The sequence below is a fragment of the Numida meleagris genome, chromosome Z (genome assembly GCF_002078875.1).
Source record: "Numida meleagris isolate 19003 breed g44 Domestic line chromosome Z, NumMel1.0, whole genome shotgun sequence".
Classification (NCBI taxonomy): domain Eukaryota; kingdom Metazoa; phylum Chordata; class Aves; order Galliformes; family Numididae; genus Numida; species Numida meleagris.
In genome coordinates this window covers 45153275-45174119 of record NC_034438.1, presented here as the reverse complement: position 1 = coordinate 45174119, position 20845 = coordinate 45153275, and the positions used below count along the sequence as shown (strand labels likewise).

The window sequence follows — 20845 nt, the reverse complement described above, 5'->3', positions numbered from 1 at the left end:
CTCCACAGCAATCTTTGATACAAAAGGAGTTTTTGTACAGTGTCTCACAGTTACACAATAAGATATTAGTGTACAGAGAGTATAGCTATAAGAAACTAATCTGGCCAGGTTGATCAGATGGTGCTGTTACCTTTGGTACTAAAACAGTTATTAAAACTATTACAACAAAATAATTTTTGAGCTATTTTGGCTTATAAGCATAATTTAAACCTTAGAAGAAAGCACTACATGAGCTGATTTTTTATTGTAAATGTTGTAGGCAAGTTATGCTAAGCACTAAATGTTTTTACTTTCAGTCTTAATCCTTCTACTTATAGTCAATTTTCAGAGTACAGTGAGAATTAAATGTTTCTGCTGAGGTCTTTAAGAGAAAGATTTTCCCTTGTGCTGCTTATGATTGTAGCTACCTTTTTTCCCAGACTGATGTACAAGACAATCCTAAGTGCATGCATTGCTGACCTTCTTTCAAATGGAAAAAAGTACTCCACTTAACTGTTACATCTGCTACTAGAATAGTAGGCAATAAAGTGTGGCAAAAGTGTTAACTCAGGAAAAAAACTCTGTATTCCCTAGTACTAGAAATATGCAAGAAGCCATGAGAAGCAGACTCATTTTGCTAACAGTTCCACTGAGATAAGCAGGTCCTCAATTCCCCTGAAACATTCTCTGGATTCCACTGCTTGAGATTCTCTCAAGAACATTGCCCCAGTCCACCCAGTCAAGGCCAAAACACACTTAGGAATGATGACTGTAGAACAAACTCAAAATACAGAAATTTTCAGATTTACAGTATCTTGGAAACAGTACAAAAAGTCTTTTACAGTCTTTGTCAGTACACACATACCATAGCTCTAAAGAGCACTGCTGTGCTTTCCAGATGAAAGTGCTTTGTTGGCATATGAGTTGTCCATGAGGGCTGGAGTACCTCTCCACTGAAAAGCAGCTGAGAGAGGAACATTCTGGTACTTAAAGGGAGCCCTGAAGAAAGCTGGAGAGAGATTCTTTAACAGGAAGTGTAGTGGTAGGACAAGGGGTAATGGTTTTAAATTAAAAGAGGGTAAATTTAGATCAAACAGTAGGAATTGGGATTGTGAGCCACAGGAACAGGTTTCAGAGAGGCTGTGGATGACTGTGGATGTGCCTGGAAGTGTTCAAAGCCAGGTTGGATGGGGCTTTGGGCAGCCTGATCTTGAGAAAGGTGTTGGAAGTAAGTAGACTTTAAGGTTTCTTCCAACCCAAGCCATTCTATGATGATTCTGTGATTCTATACCTCCGCATTCTGTGGCTTTGAGGAGATTAGTTTAACTGTGGACTGGAAGGTACTACTCTGCCCTCCAGTCACATGCTTGTTCCAGTGTTAGGATCAGAGCTTATGATGTGGTGTGTTACAAAATATACCCGCTTTGCAGGCTAGATGTCAGAACTGTCTCACTGGCATGACAGTGGAATGGACAAAATGTGGTGCCTAGAAAGACACATCTCTTCTGTCTTCTCTGAGTAATTCATATGGATGTCAGCCCCTATGGGGAGAAGTGATACATAACCTCCCATGTCCCTTAAAACTATGTGAGATTATGCCTTCCATATAGATCTATTGTTATTATGGCAACTGGGGAGGAAAGCAGTAAATACTGCTGTTTACCATACTGGACCATTTCAGAAATCCTATATATGTGTAGAAAGTGTGTTTGGATGTCTCCTGTTCATAAGAGAGAATGGTTTGAACTTCTTTGCATTTCAAGATGGAGCAAGGCAAAACTGCTTTTATAAAATAGAGAAGAAATAAACATATTGAAAAAGGAGCGAAATAGTATAGGCTTAATAAAATTTACATATAAATTGCCGAAGTAAATTTCAGTGTCCTTACTGTCTTTCCCAAATAAATGTAACAAACATTAAATTTGAAAGGATTTCTGTTAAGTATGGATTTCAGAACCAAGCCTATAGCTTATGTTATTTCAATTTTGGCTTTAGTATAAAAAATAAATTATACTAGTATGCAGTTACATGTTTATCTTCCACTAAATTGCAGATCAAGTATAGTCAGAAGTAGAAAATGGGTTTTGCAATAACTGATGCTGCAAACCCATCTTCAAAATAAAATTCAAGTTTCTGCTGGATTTTCAGAACCTCATATACTTCTGAAAATTATAAATGTTTTTCTCTCACTAATGCCCATTTAACTTCACAGATTTCAGTTTGAAACATGGATGAATAAACAGAGCTTCAGAAATGGCCCTGTGAACAATAGGAAAGGAGCACAACACTGCAACTGAACTCCTGCTCTGTTAGCTGTCACTGCTTTGCAAGGAAATGTTAGTAAGATGATAGGTGTGTATTATGTCTGATCACACAGAAGAGGCTGATCTGTCTTGAAAGAAAGGGTTATATTTATGCAAGGTTTGGCTGGGTCCAATGCCCAGTAAAACCAACAGAAAAGTCTTTAATCAAACTCAGCAGAATGGCTGTGAGGGTTAACAGTTTGGACCTGTAAGTACTTTTCATAAGCAAATGTGTAAAAAGGCAGATGGCCCTAAGAGTCAGACATTGCAGCAGTGCTAGAATCATGTAACAATACCAAGTAAACACAGAACATAATAGAAAATAATGATAAAAGTAAGAATAAAAAAACTATTTCTTAGGTAATCTATCATTAATGTAGATGATTACACAGGTATATCAATGAATAAATGTATGCCTATAAAAAAATAAAGGGATGCTGGTACTGCTGTGTAAGTGAAATGCATGTGCCTCCATAAAAATATCAAATTCCCAAGAGAAATTTCATGTTTTGTTTTTGTATATATGTTTTAGTAAGCATGTTTTACAAGAATATTGAAATTTGTCTTTTGCAAATGGCTGTGCTAGCTCTGATGCAAGCAATTATGTGAGCTGGGCATGTTACAGTCCATCACATACATCCATTCAGTGCGTCCTGGTGATAGAAAACAAAAGTGTACAATTTACTACAAGCAGTCAAAACAGTTTTGTTTTGTCTTCAAAGTCTCCTTGTCCTTAATGCAAAATTTCCAGACTTGTCTGATTAGTAATATCAGCTCAATCCATTCAAAAAGGAATATTTTAGTGATGAGTTTCTCATTTCTTCCATCTAGCAGATCCATTTTTCACTTTTTTTTTTTAAATCAGGTTGTGGGCTTGTGTGTTCTTGTTGTTGTTAGCTTCTTCTGTTGTTGTTTTATCTTGAAAATGCCAATAGTTGTCATGGTTTTATGATTTTTGTTGTTGGAATTCCACATCATAACATCACATAGCACTCTGGGAGTTAAAGAGTTAATGCTCTAGTTCCATGGATTGCTGATAGTTCTGGGTATACCTGTCTTAGAAGAGAAAAAAGAACTACATATCCCAGAGGACTTTGCATTTCTGTCTTCCGTTCAGAGCAAAAGATAAAACTGTTCGCAGATCATGAGATGCCTTTCTTTTCCCTTTCCGCTCCTCCTGGCAGTGTGTGTGCTCCCTAGTTGTCTCACCTTCAGCATTAGAGTAAGGCCTTCAGTTTTGGACACTCTCACTCTCATTTTCTTTGATTTATTAGCTTTAATTCCAATTATATAGTATTATATTGTATTATATTGTGTTATGTTGCATTCTGATATCTTTTTTAGTAAATTAGCTTTCCTCCTCAGATAGTTGCCACTGTTTTGTTTCTAGGCCCATCTCCCTACCCTTTCCCCTTTCCCCCCCCTCCGCCTTTCCCAGGGCATGGGTCCATGGGTCCCCCTGCCCCATTAGTCACGGAACCAGGCCGAACTGGCCTGTAAACCACTGACACCCCTTTTCCCCCCTTCCGCCTCTGCCAAGGCATGGGTCTGTGGATCCCCTGGACCCATTAGTCACAGAACTGGGCTGAATCAGCCCGTGAACCATTGACCATTGTCATTACTCTTTAGTAACTTGGGAGAGTCTGAATGGATCTCAGTGGCTCTTACACTATAAACTGAAGCCATCTCTAAGAGCGCTTTTTGAATTCACACAATATGTTAAAAAAAACCCTTAAAAAATACAAAATAAATACCTGAAATTGTTTTCCATCTCTGGAATGCTCAAAACCCATCCTTACTAACCCAAAGTGTCAACAACAACAAAAAAAAAAGGATGAGGCACTGAAGAAGATTTTGGTCTGTCTCATGGTGAACCTAGTTTGTGCCAGATGGTTTCGTATGGTTCAAACACACAAACAAACCTAACTCATATGGAAAGCTGAGACGCTCATAACACTGACAAAACTAAGTAAACAGCCTTTTGGCTGGAATGTTGCTTAACGCCATAATAGCTACTTGATCTTGATCTGTATGCATATACTTATGTATATATTTAATCTTTCTACTTCATGAAGTGCTCTTTAGAGAAAAACTTAGCATACTTAAGTGTCAGGCAGCCTATTTGAAAGGATGACCTTAATACATCTGGAGAAATTGATTTCTTCTTACAATTGCTCTTCAGTTTTCTTTTATAGCTGGAATACTGTATATTTTAGCAAAAAAAAAAAAATCCTAAACCAGGAAAGAAATCTTGCTGTTCTAGCAAACTTATCTGTGTATGTAGGGTAACTTGAGGTGAGTTAAATAAAGCTGGGGAAGACTTCATTTCAGTGAGTTTCTTTCTGATAGTGAAATTAAATCAGATGCTTTCTCTTTAGGCTGAGAGCTGAGGCTGTTCAGCCTGGAGAGGAGAAAGCTCCAGGGAGACCTGATAATGGTCTTTCGGTACCTAAAGGTGGTGTGAAAGAAAGTTGGGGACAGGCTCTTTAGCGGGGTCTGCTGTGATAGAACAGGGGGATATGGTTTCTAACTAAAAGAGGGGAGATTTAGACTGGATATAAATAAAAGGGTAGTGAAGCACTGGAACAGGCTGCCCAGAGAGGTGGTGGATCCCCCATCCCTGGAGACATTGAAGCTCAAGCTGGGTGGGGCTCTGAGCAACTTGATCTAGCTTTGGGCATCCCTGTTCATTGCAGGGGGGTTGGAGGTGGACTAGGTGACCTTTGGGGGTCACTTACAACTCAAATAATTCTCTGATTCTCTTCTCTGTTCAGCTTTAATTTTCTCCTCGGCTATGCATGTTTCAGCTGATCAACCTGTATCTTACGGCATAATTTCTTAACGTTATTGACAAGGATATAGGACCAGTGGGATAAAGGACTGCCCAAATATACCATTTCACAGTCACATTCTCAATTAAAGTGCAGTTAGATTTAGACAGTACTTTTCACTTAGAATTCTGAGAACAGACTCTGAATGGAGTTGAGGCTATCTGGATTTAGATGCCCTTTAATACAATAAGTACAATCTATAAACTGCAGCTCAAGCGTGAACATCATTTTCAGACATGTTCACAAGCTAGTTGAGTGAAAACTAAGCAGGAATGTTTCTGAGAGTTAACTTCCTTTGTTTTCTGCCCAGTTATGAACTTGAAGCCTATGAGGGATTCCTAGCAACCTATTGCTGATGGCTTTAGATCTGCAATGGAGAAGAAAAACTCTGATCAGTTCTTCCTCAGCTCAAAAAAAAAAAACAAAAAAACAAAAAACAAAAAACCAAGCCAACCAACCAAACAAAAACCAAGCAAACAAAAAACCCACACCAACCAACCAAACAAAAATTGGTCTGAAAGTGTTACAAAGAACTTACATCTCTCTGCATTTCTGCAATTGCTCCATCAGAAGGAATGTGTTTAAAAGGTTGATCACAGGCTATTAAGCTACCAGTATCATATAGATTGCATTTTATATATTTTTTTTATATAAGACAAAAAGCAAATAAAAATGTGAAAGACTCCCCTAAGGCTGCAATTTCAAGTACATAGCAGAGTGGACTGAAGGCAGATCTTCTAATTTTAAGTCCAATACTTAGAGCAAAATAATCTTTCAAATTTTTGAAATTATCACCTTGCCTTAGTCTCTTCCAAAGACATTCAGAGTTACACTGATGTAACATTCTTACCAAATACATCACAACATGTAGCAAGCCATGCAGACATGAATCCATGATAGGCACCTTAATGTTATTATAACAAGTCCTTATTTTAATTGGAAAGACAATTTGGGTTTCATTACTTCCTTGAACACAGACACAAGACTGTTACTAACCACTAGATGCCACAGTTGCTCATATAACAGCAATCCAGTCTTTGCTTTGCGCAGTCCATAAAAAAAAACCACACATTTCCAACAGATTTCCCTGTGGTCTATCCAAAATACTCATACATCAAGCTAAAAATACAACTGCAGGTATATGCTTATAATACTTCTGCTCCAAATATCCTTACACTCAACTCTTTAACAGCCTTCTTTGATAGCACACAACAGCTTACAGCTCAGTTTCATCTTGGATGTATTTAAAATATTTATGGTCACCTCCCATCTCCTGGGTCCACTTGCTTTTATTTTTGACAAAGGCAAGTGCTGTTTCCCCTGCTGTCAGACCCAAGGAATCGGTGCTGCTGACATGGACTAGAGGAGTGACTTCAGTGTATGTGAGAGCAATGGAAGCAAGTAGGTAAGCAAGGGATGAGGGTGATAAGAAACATTCAGAATCATAGAATGGCCTGGGTTGGAGGGGACCTCAAAACTCATTCAGTTCCAGCCCCCAAGCATGGGCAGGAATGCCACCCACTGTAACTGGCTGCCTAGGATCTCAACCAATCAGGTCTTGAACACTGCCAAGGATGAGGTATCCACAGCTTCACTGGGCAGTGTGTGCCTGGGCCTCACCACCCTCTGACTGAAGAATTGATCCCCTCTCTTAGTTTAAAGCCATTCTTCCTGTTGCTATCTACCCGTGCAAAAAACTGTCTTCCCTCTGGTAACACCAGAATTACAGCTGTCCCTGTGGGCATGGGCCTGCATACCATCTCCTGGGCTATGCGAAGCAGGTCCACCCCGGGCCAGGGATGTCGAGCGGAGAAGGTTCTCCTGCGGGGTCCTACGGCTCGTGGTAATACACTTGGGCCTTTGCTATAAAGGAAAACATGCAGTCGGGGAACAGAGCAGGAGCGGAGGCACAGGACAGCCTCCCTTCTCCGGGCACCGCACGCGTGTCTTTCAGGAGCACCTCTGGGGAGACACAGGGCAGGACGCTCCTGCCACCGCCCTCGGGAGACGCGCAGCCACTCCCACGGAACAGTCGAGGCCCCTCTGACGCCTGCTGCCTGCCTGGGGCCCGGCCGTTGGGGGGCGCCGGGGTCCGGCGGGGTACTGGGGGCCGGGGCCGGCGACGGGGCTTCGGCATGGGGCAGCCGTCGGTGGAAACCGAAAAAAATCGTTTCCTTCCGGAGCGACGGCGGCGGGGTGCAACTTCCCCGGCTCGGGCCGGGCATCAGCGCCCTCCAGAGTGAGGCGCTCGGAAGCCGCAGAGGAGTGCAGCGGAGCGGCGATCGAGGGCCGCTGCCGTGTGGAGGAGGCTGAGCGGTGGGAGGGGCGGGGAGGGACCAGCCGCGGCGGTGACAAGGTGCCAGCAGCCGAGGGGCCGCTGCTAGTATTACGCCGTCCGCGTTGTCGCTCGCCCTTGAGAAGTTTGCCTCGGGAGCACTGCAACAGCCAGGGCCGCCGCGGCGGGCAGGGAGCCGCGTCCGGAGCCGCCGCGGGACGGTGGTCGCCTCTGGCGGGACGCTGCGGCGGGACGTCGCCCCGCCCGCGCCATGGCAGCGCGCTCGCGGAGACCTTGGCTGAGCGTGGTGCTGGGGCTGGTGCTGGGCTTCACCGCCGCCTCTTGGCTCATCGCCCCCCGGCTGGCCCAGATGAGCGAAAAGAAGCGGCGCGGCGCCAGCCTCTGTTCCTACTACGCCCGCGCGGCAGGGCCGGGGGCGGCCGGGGGCGCCGTCGCGGCGGGCGGGCAGTCGGTGGCTGCGGCGGTGCTGGGCAGCACGGGCGTGCGGAGCAGCCCGTGGGAGCTGCCGGCGGCGGAGGAAGGCACGGTGTCCAGCCCCGCCGCCGGCAGGGAAGCGGAGCCTGAGGAGGATGAGGAAGGCGGCGAGAAGCGGAGCGGGCGGCTCGGCGGCAGCCGCAACGGGAGCGGGGACTGGGGAGATGCGGCGGGCTGCGCCAAGCCCCGCAACTTCCTCTACGTGGGCGTAATGACGGCCCAGAAGTACCTGGGCAGCCGGGCAGTGGCGGCGCAGCGGACGTGGGCGTCCTCGGTGCCGGGCCGCGTGGAGTTCTTCTCCAGCCAAGGCTCGGCCGCGCCCCCCGGGCTTCCCCCGCTGCCCGTTGTCGCCCTGCCCGGCGTGGACGACTCCTACCCGCCTCAGAAGAAATCTTTCATGATGATCAAGTACATGCACGACCACTACCTGGACAAATACGAGTGGTTCATGCGGGCGGACGACGACGTCTACATTAAAGGTGACCGCGGGTGCCCCGGCGGTGGGAGGGAGGCGGGGGAGCACCGGACGCCGCGTCGGCATCGTGGAGAGAGGCCGTCCCGTTCCACTCGGCAGTGGCGGGGCAGAGGGGGCCGGTCGACGGGAGCTGTCTCCCAGCCCCGGGTGGCAGTACCGGGCTCAGCGCGGGGGCTGCGGTTTGACGCTCCTCGGAGGCGGCGTGTTCAGCGCTATTGAGAATTCTCACGTGGTTGAGTAGCACTGCAAGCCGAGCAGACCCCGAGTCTACTTGTAAAGCTGCTGCTATGCTTCGCGGTGCGTCCAGAAAGTATTGGCCCTGGTGCTGCGTGGGTGTTGCAGCACTGTTAGTTAAGGATGTTCTGCAGCCTTCTGCCTTTTGGTATGTGCTTGCCACTGCCTAAGGAAAAAGGTTGCTTTCTGATAATAAGAGAAAAACCGCTGTTATTTGTTATTCCTAGGGAGGAATGGCAAAGCAGAGGCTGGGTTATGAGCATGGTACAAACTGTAGAAAGTTAACTTGAGGTAGCTGCACACTATTAGTCACTTGGTTTGTTTGAGTCATTTAATAGGCTGCTTACTTGTCAGCTGTTGTTCATCTCTGGCCTGCTTACACACCTACATGGGTTTGGTTGCAGAAATAAAAGCTGCCACTGTTGTCTTTGGGCGTAGTTCTGAGTTGTAGTGAACCTGTCTTTAATTGGGTCCAAGTTAAACCTATCTGCCAACTCTGAATTTCAAGTAAATGCTAAATTACATTTCTTGCAAAAATAGGTAAGCTGCTTAAAGGAAAATGCCTGATTTTCACCATGTTCCAAGAGGAAGAACAGGAAATCATTCTGTATCAAAGATTTCTTTTAATTTAAGCTTGCTCTCATCTTTTCCAAATTCAATCTCATTAAAGTAATACCTGACATTTCTCCTCGGTGTCTCTTCAATTTAGAACTGTATTGACAAATTGTCTTGCATTAAAGAGTTTTAAACTAGAGAGGGAATGATTTCCATCAGTGTTGGCTGAACAGAGCAAGGCTTTGATCATATTCTCTCTTCAGGCTACATGGAAAGTGCCCTTGAAATATTAATTGAAGACATTCATTTAAAAAAAGAGTCTGAGAAATATAAACTTGTCTAGGGATACTACACTGGAAGTCATTTCCTGTGATAGTCTAGGGTGCTTGTAAGATTTCAGAGAAGAAGCTTGAGATGCAGGAAAACAGGTGGCTGACTAAGTAGACAGATAATCTTCTATCTTTTTCAGGTGAAAAACTGGAGGAGTTTCTTCGCTCACTGAACAGCAGTAAACCTCTGTATTTGGGACAGACTGGACTGGGTAACAATGAAGAACTTGGGAAGCTGGGGCTTGAGCCTGGAGAGAATTTCTGCATGGGAGGGCCTGGAATGATCTTCAGCCGGGAGGTCCTGAGGAGGATGGTGCCACACATAGGGCAGTGCCTTCGCGAGATGTACACCACTCACGAGGATGTGGAAGTGGGCAGGTGTGTCCGAAGATTTGGAGGAACACAGTGTGTCTGGTCCTACGAGGTAAGTAACAGGATTTGTCGCACAGAGTTGTTTGTTTACAGGATTCTGCATCTTGCAGTGTATCTGCCATCTCTTTCAACCATAATTGGGTTTTAATAAACGCATTAGAATGTAAACTGCAGACTGCAAGGAGAAATGGTAGGAAAACATTCACAGCATGTGGCTGCAAGCATCTATTATTTCTGCTTGTATTTTTCAGTTTTCATTTTGTGATGGTTACTGTAGCTTATATCTGTAAGCTTTATATCTTGTATCTTGTATCAACCACGTTTTAAGTATTGCTATGTGATAAGTTGCTAAAGCATTACCTGAAGGTTTTCTGTAAATAACCCTTGGCAGGATGCTGCTCAATTTGATGTATGCTGTTAAGGTTGGACCCTTTCAGAAATCATTTTTATATAAGCATCTGGCATATCTTTTTCTTCTGTGGGACAAGTTCATAAAATATGTTGTGGTATTTGAAGAGGAATTTTCTTAATTATTCAGATGGATTTGAATAGAAATCCTTATGGGCAAAAGCAGAAATAGGGTTGTTTTTTTTCTTGTACAGATAGGAAATTTGTTAAATTGCCTTTGTCCATCATATACTTTCAACAGTATTTTACTTAGTGAAAGAATAGTGTTTAAATTTATTGCAGACATGGACAGCATAACAAATCTAAGTATGCTGAAGTTGTTTTGGGAACAAATGACTTCATTCAGTAGCAACATTTTCTGAAGTAGTAGGGATGTGTTGCAGCTCCAAAAAAGTTTGTTTGAAATGGCATGACTAGGATTCAGGGCTATTACACTGAAAACATTGTGGTTAATGATGAGACCATCTTTGCAGATTAAAATAGAATGAGTATGCAGCTGACCGGAAGGTTGAAGAGTGATAGCTAATACGATGAATAAAATTTTAGTTATTTTGACTGGTTCTTTAATATTAATCTCCGCTTGTCCTTGTGGCATTACCTCGTTAAGCAGGAAAATGATTTAAATGAGCCACTGAAAGAGGTTGTGTGGTATTAAAGACAAAAAGTCAGGAAAAATAATTGGTTTTCTGCATTAGTGTTTTTTTTTCTGAAAGGCCTGGAAAAAGGTGTCTGTTTAAAAATGGATTTGGTAGGCTGTGCTGTATGAATGGTGAATGAACAGTGAATCTTAAATTGCTAAGATCTAGGCAGTGGAAATCTTATCTCTTATTCCACTATCAAAATGTCTTTCTATAGACTACTTCAACAAGTGATTTGAATTAAAATGTGAAAAAATACACCAGCTGCACTGCAGAACACTGCACTGTAGAACAGGGAAGGTATTTATTGTGCAGATGGGGATCAGTGTTGGACTAGTAGTTCCTAATCTGACTTTTAAACATTGGTAGCTTAATCTTATATTCTGATATATTTGGACTTTGCCTGTGAAAGTTCATTTTAAAATCCTTACAGGCATTGAGTGCCTGCTTATTTATATCAGATATTAGAATTCTAATTCTGTCTTGACAGTAATATCTTGGAAGGTGGTTTTTTTTTTTTTTCTGTTTTGTCTTCTTGGAAAGAAATTTGGGGAAGAATATTGATGATAACTTGGTTATAATTTATTTTAATATTGAATGTCAGGAAATTTTTGCTCCAGGAATTGAGTGTAAGTGGGATAGAGCAAAACAAGAGTTTGCTTTTTTCAGTTTTGGAGACTTGAATTACACAGCTGCCAGCTTCTCATGGTAAGATTGAAGCCTGATAATGTTAACTTCATGGAACAGGTCTGTGTGTTTGCATGGAGTCTGGAGTAGAGTGGCACCAGTCCTGAATTTAGGCTGCTTCTGAAGGCCCTGTTTCTATATAATGAAGAATAGGAAAACAAACAAACGTAATAGTTGTTGTAATAGTTGTTAATTTCTGACCATAATGTTTGTTCGTTAGAAGAATATTTAACATCGTTGCTTGTGCAGCAGATCCTCCTGAAGACATGGATGGTTAAGACAAAGCTGCTTTGAGCACTATCCCAGTATTAAATCTGTTTGGAAGGGGAATGGAGTATGCTGAGAGAGCAGCCAGGACCTATCCATTTTGAGGCATGAGAAATTGGAAGTACCTCTCTGCCTCCATGTAGAGATGTTTTGGAGCAGACTAAAACTTTTACAGGCTGCTTTATTGATTAAGATTACTGTTTATAAATATCTGTATTTTGTATATTAAAAACTTGAAATATCAAATTATTTTAGGCATACATTTTGAAAGAGTCTTCTGGGGCAAATTTTATTTTTTCTATGTGGCAGAGCTGGAAATTTAATTTCAGTTTCAAAAAAGCTCTAGATACTTTGATAAATCAAAGGGTCTTCAAACTGCTTTTGTGCATGGGCATAATTTCATGCCTTTGTATTGTGTAGCCGGAGTCTGATACACTACCTGAACTGGCTTTGTTGTTGCAAGTGGTTAAATTTGACTGTGACAGGGTTTTACTTTTTCCCTAGGTCACTGAAACTCTTACTGTTTGCTTTTCCATTGCTGCTTTCATCAGCTGTACTTTTTGTGCTCTGGGAGAAATAATTACTCTTTCAGACGCATGTGCGAAAACAAAGACTGTGGCTAGGATGAACTGCAAAGCAAGTTCTACCTCTGGTACTGAAGTACTGAACTGAGTCCTGCTGGGCTGGAAGGTTTTTATAAACATCACTGCTTTTGGGGAGGTTTTGGCATTTTATGTATAGCATGTGTAGCTGGAGACTAATATGAACTGGGAACAATTCCATTCAGATTCGTAGAAGTAGAAAAACTGTAGAATAAATTAGAATCTTTGTGACGTCATTTTGTTACTGGATTTATTCTCCAGGAACTGGAACTAAAAGTCTTTTGTTGTTGTCGAGGATGAAAGAAATTGAGGAACTCGTGAGAAAATGTGAGGCGTTTGATCTTTGCCACGTGGCTGTGGTGGTGTAGGTGAGCATGACTGGCTCTCAAGGTTTGTTTTGTTTCTGTGTAAAGGTACCACCAGATGTTGTGCTTGCTTGTATGCCTGTACTGGTTTATACACTTATACTGGCTGGCAAGAAGAGGGTTACATTGTTATTTTAAGAATATTTTTTCCATCAGAAAGAACAGGAAAATAAGAGGTTTATGAGCCTGCAGTGAGTAGCTATTGTTCAGAGAGTAATTTTCTGGAGTTTAATCCTTGTTGTGCCCAGTTGGAAGCCAGGGCTGAGGACCGATCTCCCACATGCCACGAGTTATGGCTGAGATGATTTGTCTCTCTGTCTCTGCTGACAGCACTCTTCTGCTTTAAATCACAGATTAGTCACTGGGGTGCTGAGAAAGTGTGTCTAATAACAGAGTTTTTTGGGCACTTGTGTAGAGTGGAGGAGTCACAGGCCTGCCCTGGGACTGCTGTTTGTCAGATTCTCCCAGTCAGCATTAATGGTGGCTGTTGCTGGTGAGCGATGGCTGCCCGTCACAGCCATTCTGCTTGGCCCTGCCATGCTGTGCATACCTGTGGTGGGCTGGGGTGAGGGTGAACCATCCAAACCGCTGCCCCTGTCGGATGGAGAGACAAAGGGGCAGTGGTGCTTGGGAGTGTGTGGGAGAGCAGCGTTAGCCTGGTAGCATCTTACAGGTCAGGAACAACAGCTGAGCTATGGCAGCGATGCAGTGCTCCAGCACAGGCAGGAGAGACTGATGGGGCCCTTGTTGTGCTCAGGTCCTTTCCCTCTTGCTTTTTGCAGGAAATCCATATTTGTTCTGATGTATTTTTCAATTATGGCTTAACTTATTCTCCAGTTTTGGCAATGCTACAGTGATTAAGGTGTGATAAAACTGGTACATTCGTTAAAAATGCCTCTCTAAAACATCTCAGGAATTTTTCTTTTTTAGCTCTTAGCATCTTCTGCTTCCCCCAGATCAATAATAATAGGGATTAAATAGGGTCTTTTGTGTTCTCAGAGTCTATATTTCAAGAGAGCAACTTTTCTCCTCTAATTTTGAAGCCTAGAAATGTTTTGCAGTGAATGAAGAGGGTAGCTTGGTGTTAGTGACTCATACTTGTTTTATTCTTTAGAAAACAGAAATACGGTTAAAAAACAGAGATCATGTTCCATGCTTTGCCTTTTATGAGGGTCTACTCTGTAGAGGGCTATTCTGAAAACAAAAAATAAAAACAAGGCTGATGGCTTTATCCTCCTCCCTTCCTCTCTTTTTTTAACTGATGTTTCTGGTGTTAAAAGGTAGCTTTGTGATTTGTAACCTAAGTACATAAAAGATCAGAAAAGGACGAAATAAGATGCACAGCATAAATAAGGTGCCTGTAAGAATTCTAAACAGAAATTAAACATGGTCAGCATATAGATAGACCCAGAAGATTTTTTTTTTTTTTTTCAGAAATGGGAAGGTGAGAAATGCAGCATAAAACTAATTAAGATTTTGGGACTCTTATTCTAATGCTAAGTTTGTAAGGCTTTTCTTTTTGTAGACTTTATTCCACTTTCTACAGGAGAAAATAGGCATTAAAACTAAGTTCATGGAAAATGCCCCGTACACTTTAAATGTTTAGGTGATGCATGCTTTGATATTAAAAAAATGTACTTTGTACGTACAAGCAGTCCACATTAATGACTGTATATATTTTCCCATTGTTTAACAGTTTTGTCGCATCAACTTTTTTTTTAATTTTAAATAAAACAACTCCTTAATTTCGTATTTGTTTTCTATTCCCAGTACTTTAAGTATCCTGCAAAGATACCTCTTGAGATCAGATTGCTTGCCCTGGCATTGTGACTATCTCCTGAGATATAGGAATCCCTACAAATCATCTTCTGCTTCCTCTGAAAGTACTTTCATTTAAATGTTGATTTTCCTTACTTATGTCTCTTAATTTTCAACGGGGGACTTAGCTGAAGAACTGTTTGTGTTTGAGTGGTCCTTTGAGGAACCAGGGGTTGGACTTGGTGGTTCTTGTGGATCCCCTCCAGCTTGGGATATTCTGTGATTCTTTGATTCTTTGACTTTGTCTCTCTCTATTTTGAAGATGGTGGATCACAGCCAAGCTTTCAATTGAACAGTACACCAAACAAGCATTAGAGATGTATTTGCCTTTGGTGAAGTTAAGATGGTGTTTTGCTGTTAGGATACTGGCACACTAGGTCCTGAAGCAGAGATACCTACACATCTGCACTTAGGCTGAGCAGCTACATTAGATAGTTACTTAAATGCAACCATTAAAAGGGCATAGAATAAGCTGTCAGTGATCCTAGGAAAAAAATGTATGGAAGTGCGAATAATTAAGGTTGTAGTGGTGTGTGTGAGGGTGTGAGGAAAGAAACAGGATGATCGCAGAGGCCTCAGCATGTGCCCTCTTAACTATTATCAAAAGCTGCCTTGTTACAGCAGCATTAATTGTAGTTATCAAACTTGATCACTTGATACAATTCTCACCAGATTAGAAAGGTGATTTGTGTTTCCATACCATTGTAGTACAGTGTTTCTGTGTGTATGTGTTACCAAATTAAAAGAAAGTCATTAAACGAATATCCTATTGCAATAATTGTAGTGATGAAATTGGGTCATTCTTCTCTTGTCCCTTGTGGTCCTCATTTGAGCCACCTGCTCAAATGAGTGCTCCTGTAGTGCTGTGCCGGCTCTCTGCTCCTTCTCTGTCTTTGTGAGAAATATCCAGTCAACCATTTGCTCTTGTTCCTGGGGAATCTGGGGACATGTGGCTCCCTCCTTTGTGTTCTGATACGCTGAACCTACCTTCTTGCCTCACGTTATTCTACGTGGTGAGCTTGGCTGGCAGTTGAAAAGGTTCATGGTGAGAAGACAGTCATCCCTCGTACTTGCATTTTATTGAGAGCCTTCAGTGTTTCCCAGGGTGGCTCAGCAGGACCACAAGAGCTGGAGGTGCTGGTGTCCTGGTATCTTTGTTTTGAAGGACTCAAGACAGTGTTACCCACAGCCAGCGTGGAGGTATGTGCAGGCGCATGTGAGCCTGCAGCTGTGGCCCCTCCAATGATGGGATCTGAACTATGGATCTTAGAGCTAAGGGGCTACTTCCGAGTCTAATGAAGGGTTTGCTGCTCATAGGTTTCAGGGTTGTTTACAGATCAGATGTCCTGTCTTTCCTTGAGTGCCCTGTCAGGAAGTACTGCTTGAGGGTTTTTGGAGTGTGTGGCTGTGTAGTTCTGACTCCTGGTTCTGAGTTGCCCAGGTGCTGTAGGGCATGTGCAGGTGGTTTAATGTCCATGAGGTGAAAATAGTGTAGCTGCTTTCCTTGTAATATATTTTCCTTTAAGATGCCAGCAGGTATTTATGTGCAGGGCTGTGTGGGCTGTGTAACAGCTTTCTAGTCTGTTTTGAATGTTAGTAAATTTTAAAGGTTTTTCTCTTAAAACTCTTTTTTGAATTACTGAGGCACCCCTCTGACATACAAAAGGAAAACATTAGGAAAAGTTCTGAAATGATTCAAAATTGTCCTTCATTCTGTATGTGGGTATACTGAATTGTCTCTCAACCTAAGTAGAAATGTAAACCTAAACATCTTCAGCTTTTTTCTCATGTTCTTGTTTTATCAAAAATAAATTTTTCAAAACTTCTGTGCAATTGGTGTATTTGGGGTGATACTTCCATAAAAGTATAGTGCAGAAGGCTAGCTGTTAAAATTGTGTTTAAAAATTGTGTTCAATGTGAGACAGTGCAATAGTGACACAACTGTTGTAATAGTCACCTCATTTAAGCCCATTACATATCTCTCTTGGCAGTGCTTGTCACATTATACAAGGAATAAACTTGATTTTAAAGAGCAGGCTTGCAGATGAAGAACTTGTCTGCTAAGGGTCAAGAGTATATTCTGTGCTTAAAGTGAATCTGTGAAACAAAGCACTAGGAAATGCTGACTCATTTGCTTTTTGCCCTGAAATTATCTGCCTTTTACTTCAAAATCAAATCAACCAAAGCACCTGGAAAGCAGTACTTTCTATAGATATTCCTAGAATTTTCATTGTTTTCAGTATCTTTTTATTTCCTGCATTGTGAAGTGTAAGCTTCGCTTCCACACTTAAAATTTCTATCATATTTATTGTTTCTGACAAAGTGTTTTGTTTGACTGTATTGCTTGAGCCTTTTTGCACATGAGTTATGTGTTGCAGACTGATTTAGCTAAATTAAAGGGTATAATGTTGCTCAGAGTGTGTGCAGTATTTTTGAAGACTGTAATAGGCAGAGGCTCAGTGTTCCTGCTCCCTCTCAACCTCCAGAGTTGATGAGTTTTGTTACTTTTTCTAGACCATTTTTTTATATCTCTTCTTGTCTGGATTTAGGAAATCTCATGATAACTTTATTCTGACTTTCCAGCTTCCACATCCTTTGAGGAGCTCAGAAGATGTAAGATTCTGCTGAAACAGAAACTGCTCAGAAAGAGAAACTGGAAGTTGTAAACAAAAAGAGTTTAATTAAAATAAGTACTAATCAAATGTACTTTCAGTTACTGGGGTGTTTCATATGAAAATATATATTTTAGGTTATTGTCCTTATGTGCTGCTGTAATATACGTTTGTTTAAATATTTAATTTCATTATGTAACATAAAATATTTTAAAAGTACATTTCTTAATTTGAAACATAGCAAGTATGTAGTACTGACCTTTGACATTTGTTACCAGAGGAGGCTAATAGCTTAAGCTCAGGATTAGTCCACAGGTTAGTTACTTTTTCAGTATATATTAGAAACTGGACAGCAAATAAATGTGTAGTTCCACCTGAGCTGTAATATCTTTTAAAAGATACGTATACCTAGCAAACAAATAACATCTTCAACTGGAGGTATAATTTTAGGAAATTCTGGAGGAGTAACTGACACAGGCTTTGTGAATGCTGTTTTATGTATAATTTAGTCTTGAAACAAACATAGGAAAGTGAAGGTTACTTTTTCATTTATTTTAACTGAGTGCTTTGCAGTCACATTTTCCACAGTCATTTTCCATATTGCTTTAAGTTTTACCTTTAGTAAACTAACCCCTTCTGAATGTTAAAAAATGTTTAGGTCTCTTCTGAAATGTGCTGGTTTAACCAAGCAATTGGAATACTGAGGACTGAGGGACTTAATAAATAGTTAGGTGTGGTTTTTTTCTTGTTTGTTTGTTTGTTTTTTAAAATTACATTGTGGTTAAATATTTGATTTAGAAACATGGAGCATTCCTTTTAATATTTTTGAAATAGGCTTATCATTTTTGGCATGGGATTTTTTTTTAATTTTTTTGTGCATTTGATACTGTGAAGGTTTTTTTTGTTTGTTTTCAAGATGACGTTAAAATCCCTAAGTTTTTGTGTTTTGTTTTTTTTTTTTAAACAACTGGTCAAGAACAAGTTAACATCTGAAGGGATGACTTATTTGCTGTTGCCCTTTCTGCGTGTGGCATGTGTAAAGAATCTCCTCATGGGATGAAAGCAGAGGGGCTAAAGAAATATGTTTATGCATGCCTGTAGTGCAGAGGAAGCTCCCTCAAACCTTTTAAATCATTTTAGGTATTTAATGCAGCTTTACTACTGTAAAGCTTAGGAATTTATCTTTCAGTTTGTTCTTTACAGTTATATGAGTGCCATTCTGTTTTTTATGTACATATGTTTTGGCTTCCAGCTTCATTTTAGCTTTTTGGCTTTTCATTTTTCTTGAAATATATTTTTATCCCCAGCTACAGATCATAGTGTGCCTGTTATCACAATAACTTTTCATCACCAAAGGGAACTTTCTTACCAGTGAACTCTTATCCTGCTAGAAGTACACAGCTTCCTATTTTTGATTGTGATAAAAGTCAGTAACTTTCTCAGTAACTTTTTATCAGCTTTGGGAAAAATTTTCTAAAGTACACAAGTCTTAGCTATAGAAATCAGGGAATTTATCTAGAATGGATGCAAGTGATGACAAAACATTTTGTCGAATGAAACTGTTTTATTAAGCTTTTCTAATTTTTTTTAATTGTTGTTTCTAATTTTTTTGTTGTTACGTAAATTATATTGTTAATTATAAACCCTTGTATAACAAATGAAAACAGGTTTTAGTATATTTGATTCTTTCTTTCTTCTACTTTTATTTGTCTTCATGTGGGAGGGAAGGGGGAAGCAAGGGGGAAATAATTGCGCCTAACCAAGGGTAGTTTTCTGGAACGAATGAACAAGAATACAAAATATTGGAAAACGGTAAAAAGTAATTTTTTTTTTAATATCTGGCTATGGTAATTTGGGGGAATGAGTTTTTAGTATCTGCAAGTAGGTCATGTAAGTGTATATCTTTTGTGGCATCTTGATGCTTTGAAGTTTGCTTAAAGTTGCAGGGTGTGTTTGTTTACCTCTTCCAGACATTGGTTGCTCTTTGTACCTTCAGAAAGAATTCTGCACCGAAAACTCTGCATTGAGGATCCCTATATGCATCCTGGTCATGAGCAGTCAATGTTCACTGCCCTCTTTGAAGTCAGTTAGCCATCACGTTTAGCGTATGAAACCTGAGAGTAAACCTTGCTTCAGATTTGCTTCTAAATTCCTCTTCTTCTTGTACTGTTAGCATGTATATTTGTTGATGGCAGCTCTGTGATGGGGGCAGATATGGGAGATGTGTCATCTTCCTATCGTGTCCACCTGGAATGGCTGGTTGTCAGTCTCAGCATGTTCACCAGCTATCCAGCCCAGTCCAGGCTTCCTAGTTCATCAGCGTGAGAATGCTTAGAGCAGCAGTGGTGGTGTTATTTTCACTGCACATGGTGCTAGAATCAGGAGAGGGATGTGCTGTAAGAAGGTAAGTTGGAATAGTAGGCTGACATGTCTACATTGAGGTCTGTGTGTTAGGAAGAGCTTTTATTGAATCAGCACCTCGTGTTTGGGAGTTCCATCCTCACAAATCTTTTCTCATGAGATTTTGCCTTAAAACAGACGTGTGAGGAATGTGAAAGCACTTATGCTCCCATATTGATCTGAATAGGATTTCTATTAGCTGTGGATGCTGTTGATAAAATGCCAAGAAAAATTCATTAGCTCAGAAGAGGAAAATCTATTTGACACCCTCAGAACAACCATGTTAAATATCTAAGTATGTTCCTAGATATTCTATTATATGCTATTCTTAGCTGAATAATTGTTGACTTGATAAAATGAGAGCTTTCAGAGTTTTCATATATCTGAACATTGGTGATGCCTACTTCTGCATTTGAAAATACACTTCAGTATCTCTGCAGGTAACTTCAGAAGTGCAGGAGCTTCCCATAAGAGCTTAAAATAACTCTGCAGTTGCCAATTGGAATGTTGAGCACTACATCATAATTTTACTAAAATAACTTCATTGTTTATTTTCCATTGCTAAACATCATTTGGAAATCTATTTGCCTTGGAAGTGACCTTTGAAAAGATCTGTTTGAAGGTTCTGCATTAAAACTGTAGATTTGCCAATAGAAGCAAACTAGTTGATAATTTCGCTAGTTTTAATACCTGTGTTATCTTCAATGTAGAGGCACTTTGTGTTCTTTATAACTTGGAAGAAAATAAAAGATGATGCCTAGGAGGGAAGTAAGGGAGGGAACGGATTTGTGTTTTTCTTATTGATTTTTATTCTGTTGTTTATGTTTAGCCATAATTACCTCAATCATTTTGGTAAAAATAAGTTTCTGCAGATTAAGTATTACCCTCTACAAATCAAGTAATTATATTTTTTCATGTCACATCCCTTATAGTCATGCAGGTAGACAGAGAAAATATTTACTATGTTAAGAGCTTCAGTTTTATGTTAAGAGAAGCTTTAATGATTAATACAAGGTTAGAATAAGTTGTTAATTTGTTGGGTTTTTTTAATGGTTTCAAAGTGCATTTTAATGTTTCATAGTGTAATTAATAAACTTTGTTCACTGAGGATAGATACATCGTGAGGAGAGATGTTCAACAGAGCTCTTTTGGCATCTGTTCATCAGTACAGGTTATGAATACTTTTGTGTCTAACAAGTT

The 20845-nt window shown here is 40.8% G+C and overlaps 1 protein-coding gene across 1 annotated transcript in view; it reads left to right on the top strand.

The window, feature by feature from the left end:
• Window positions 7660-20845, top strand: part of CHSY3 (chondroitin sulfate synthase 3) — a 157125-nt gene continuing 143939 nt past the window's right edge. The window contains exons 1-2 of the mRNA XM_021381567.1: window positions 7660-8362; window positions 9617-9900. Coding sequence (XP_021237242.1) covers window positions 7660-8362; window positions 9617-9900 — 987 coding nt within the window. The remainder of the gene's footprint in view (window positions 8363-9616; window positions 9901-20845) is intronic.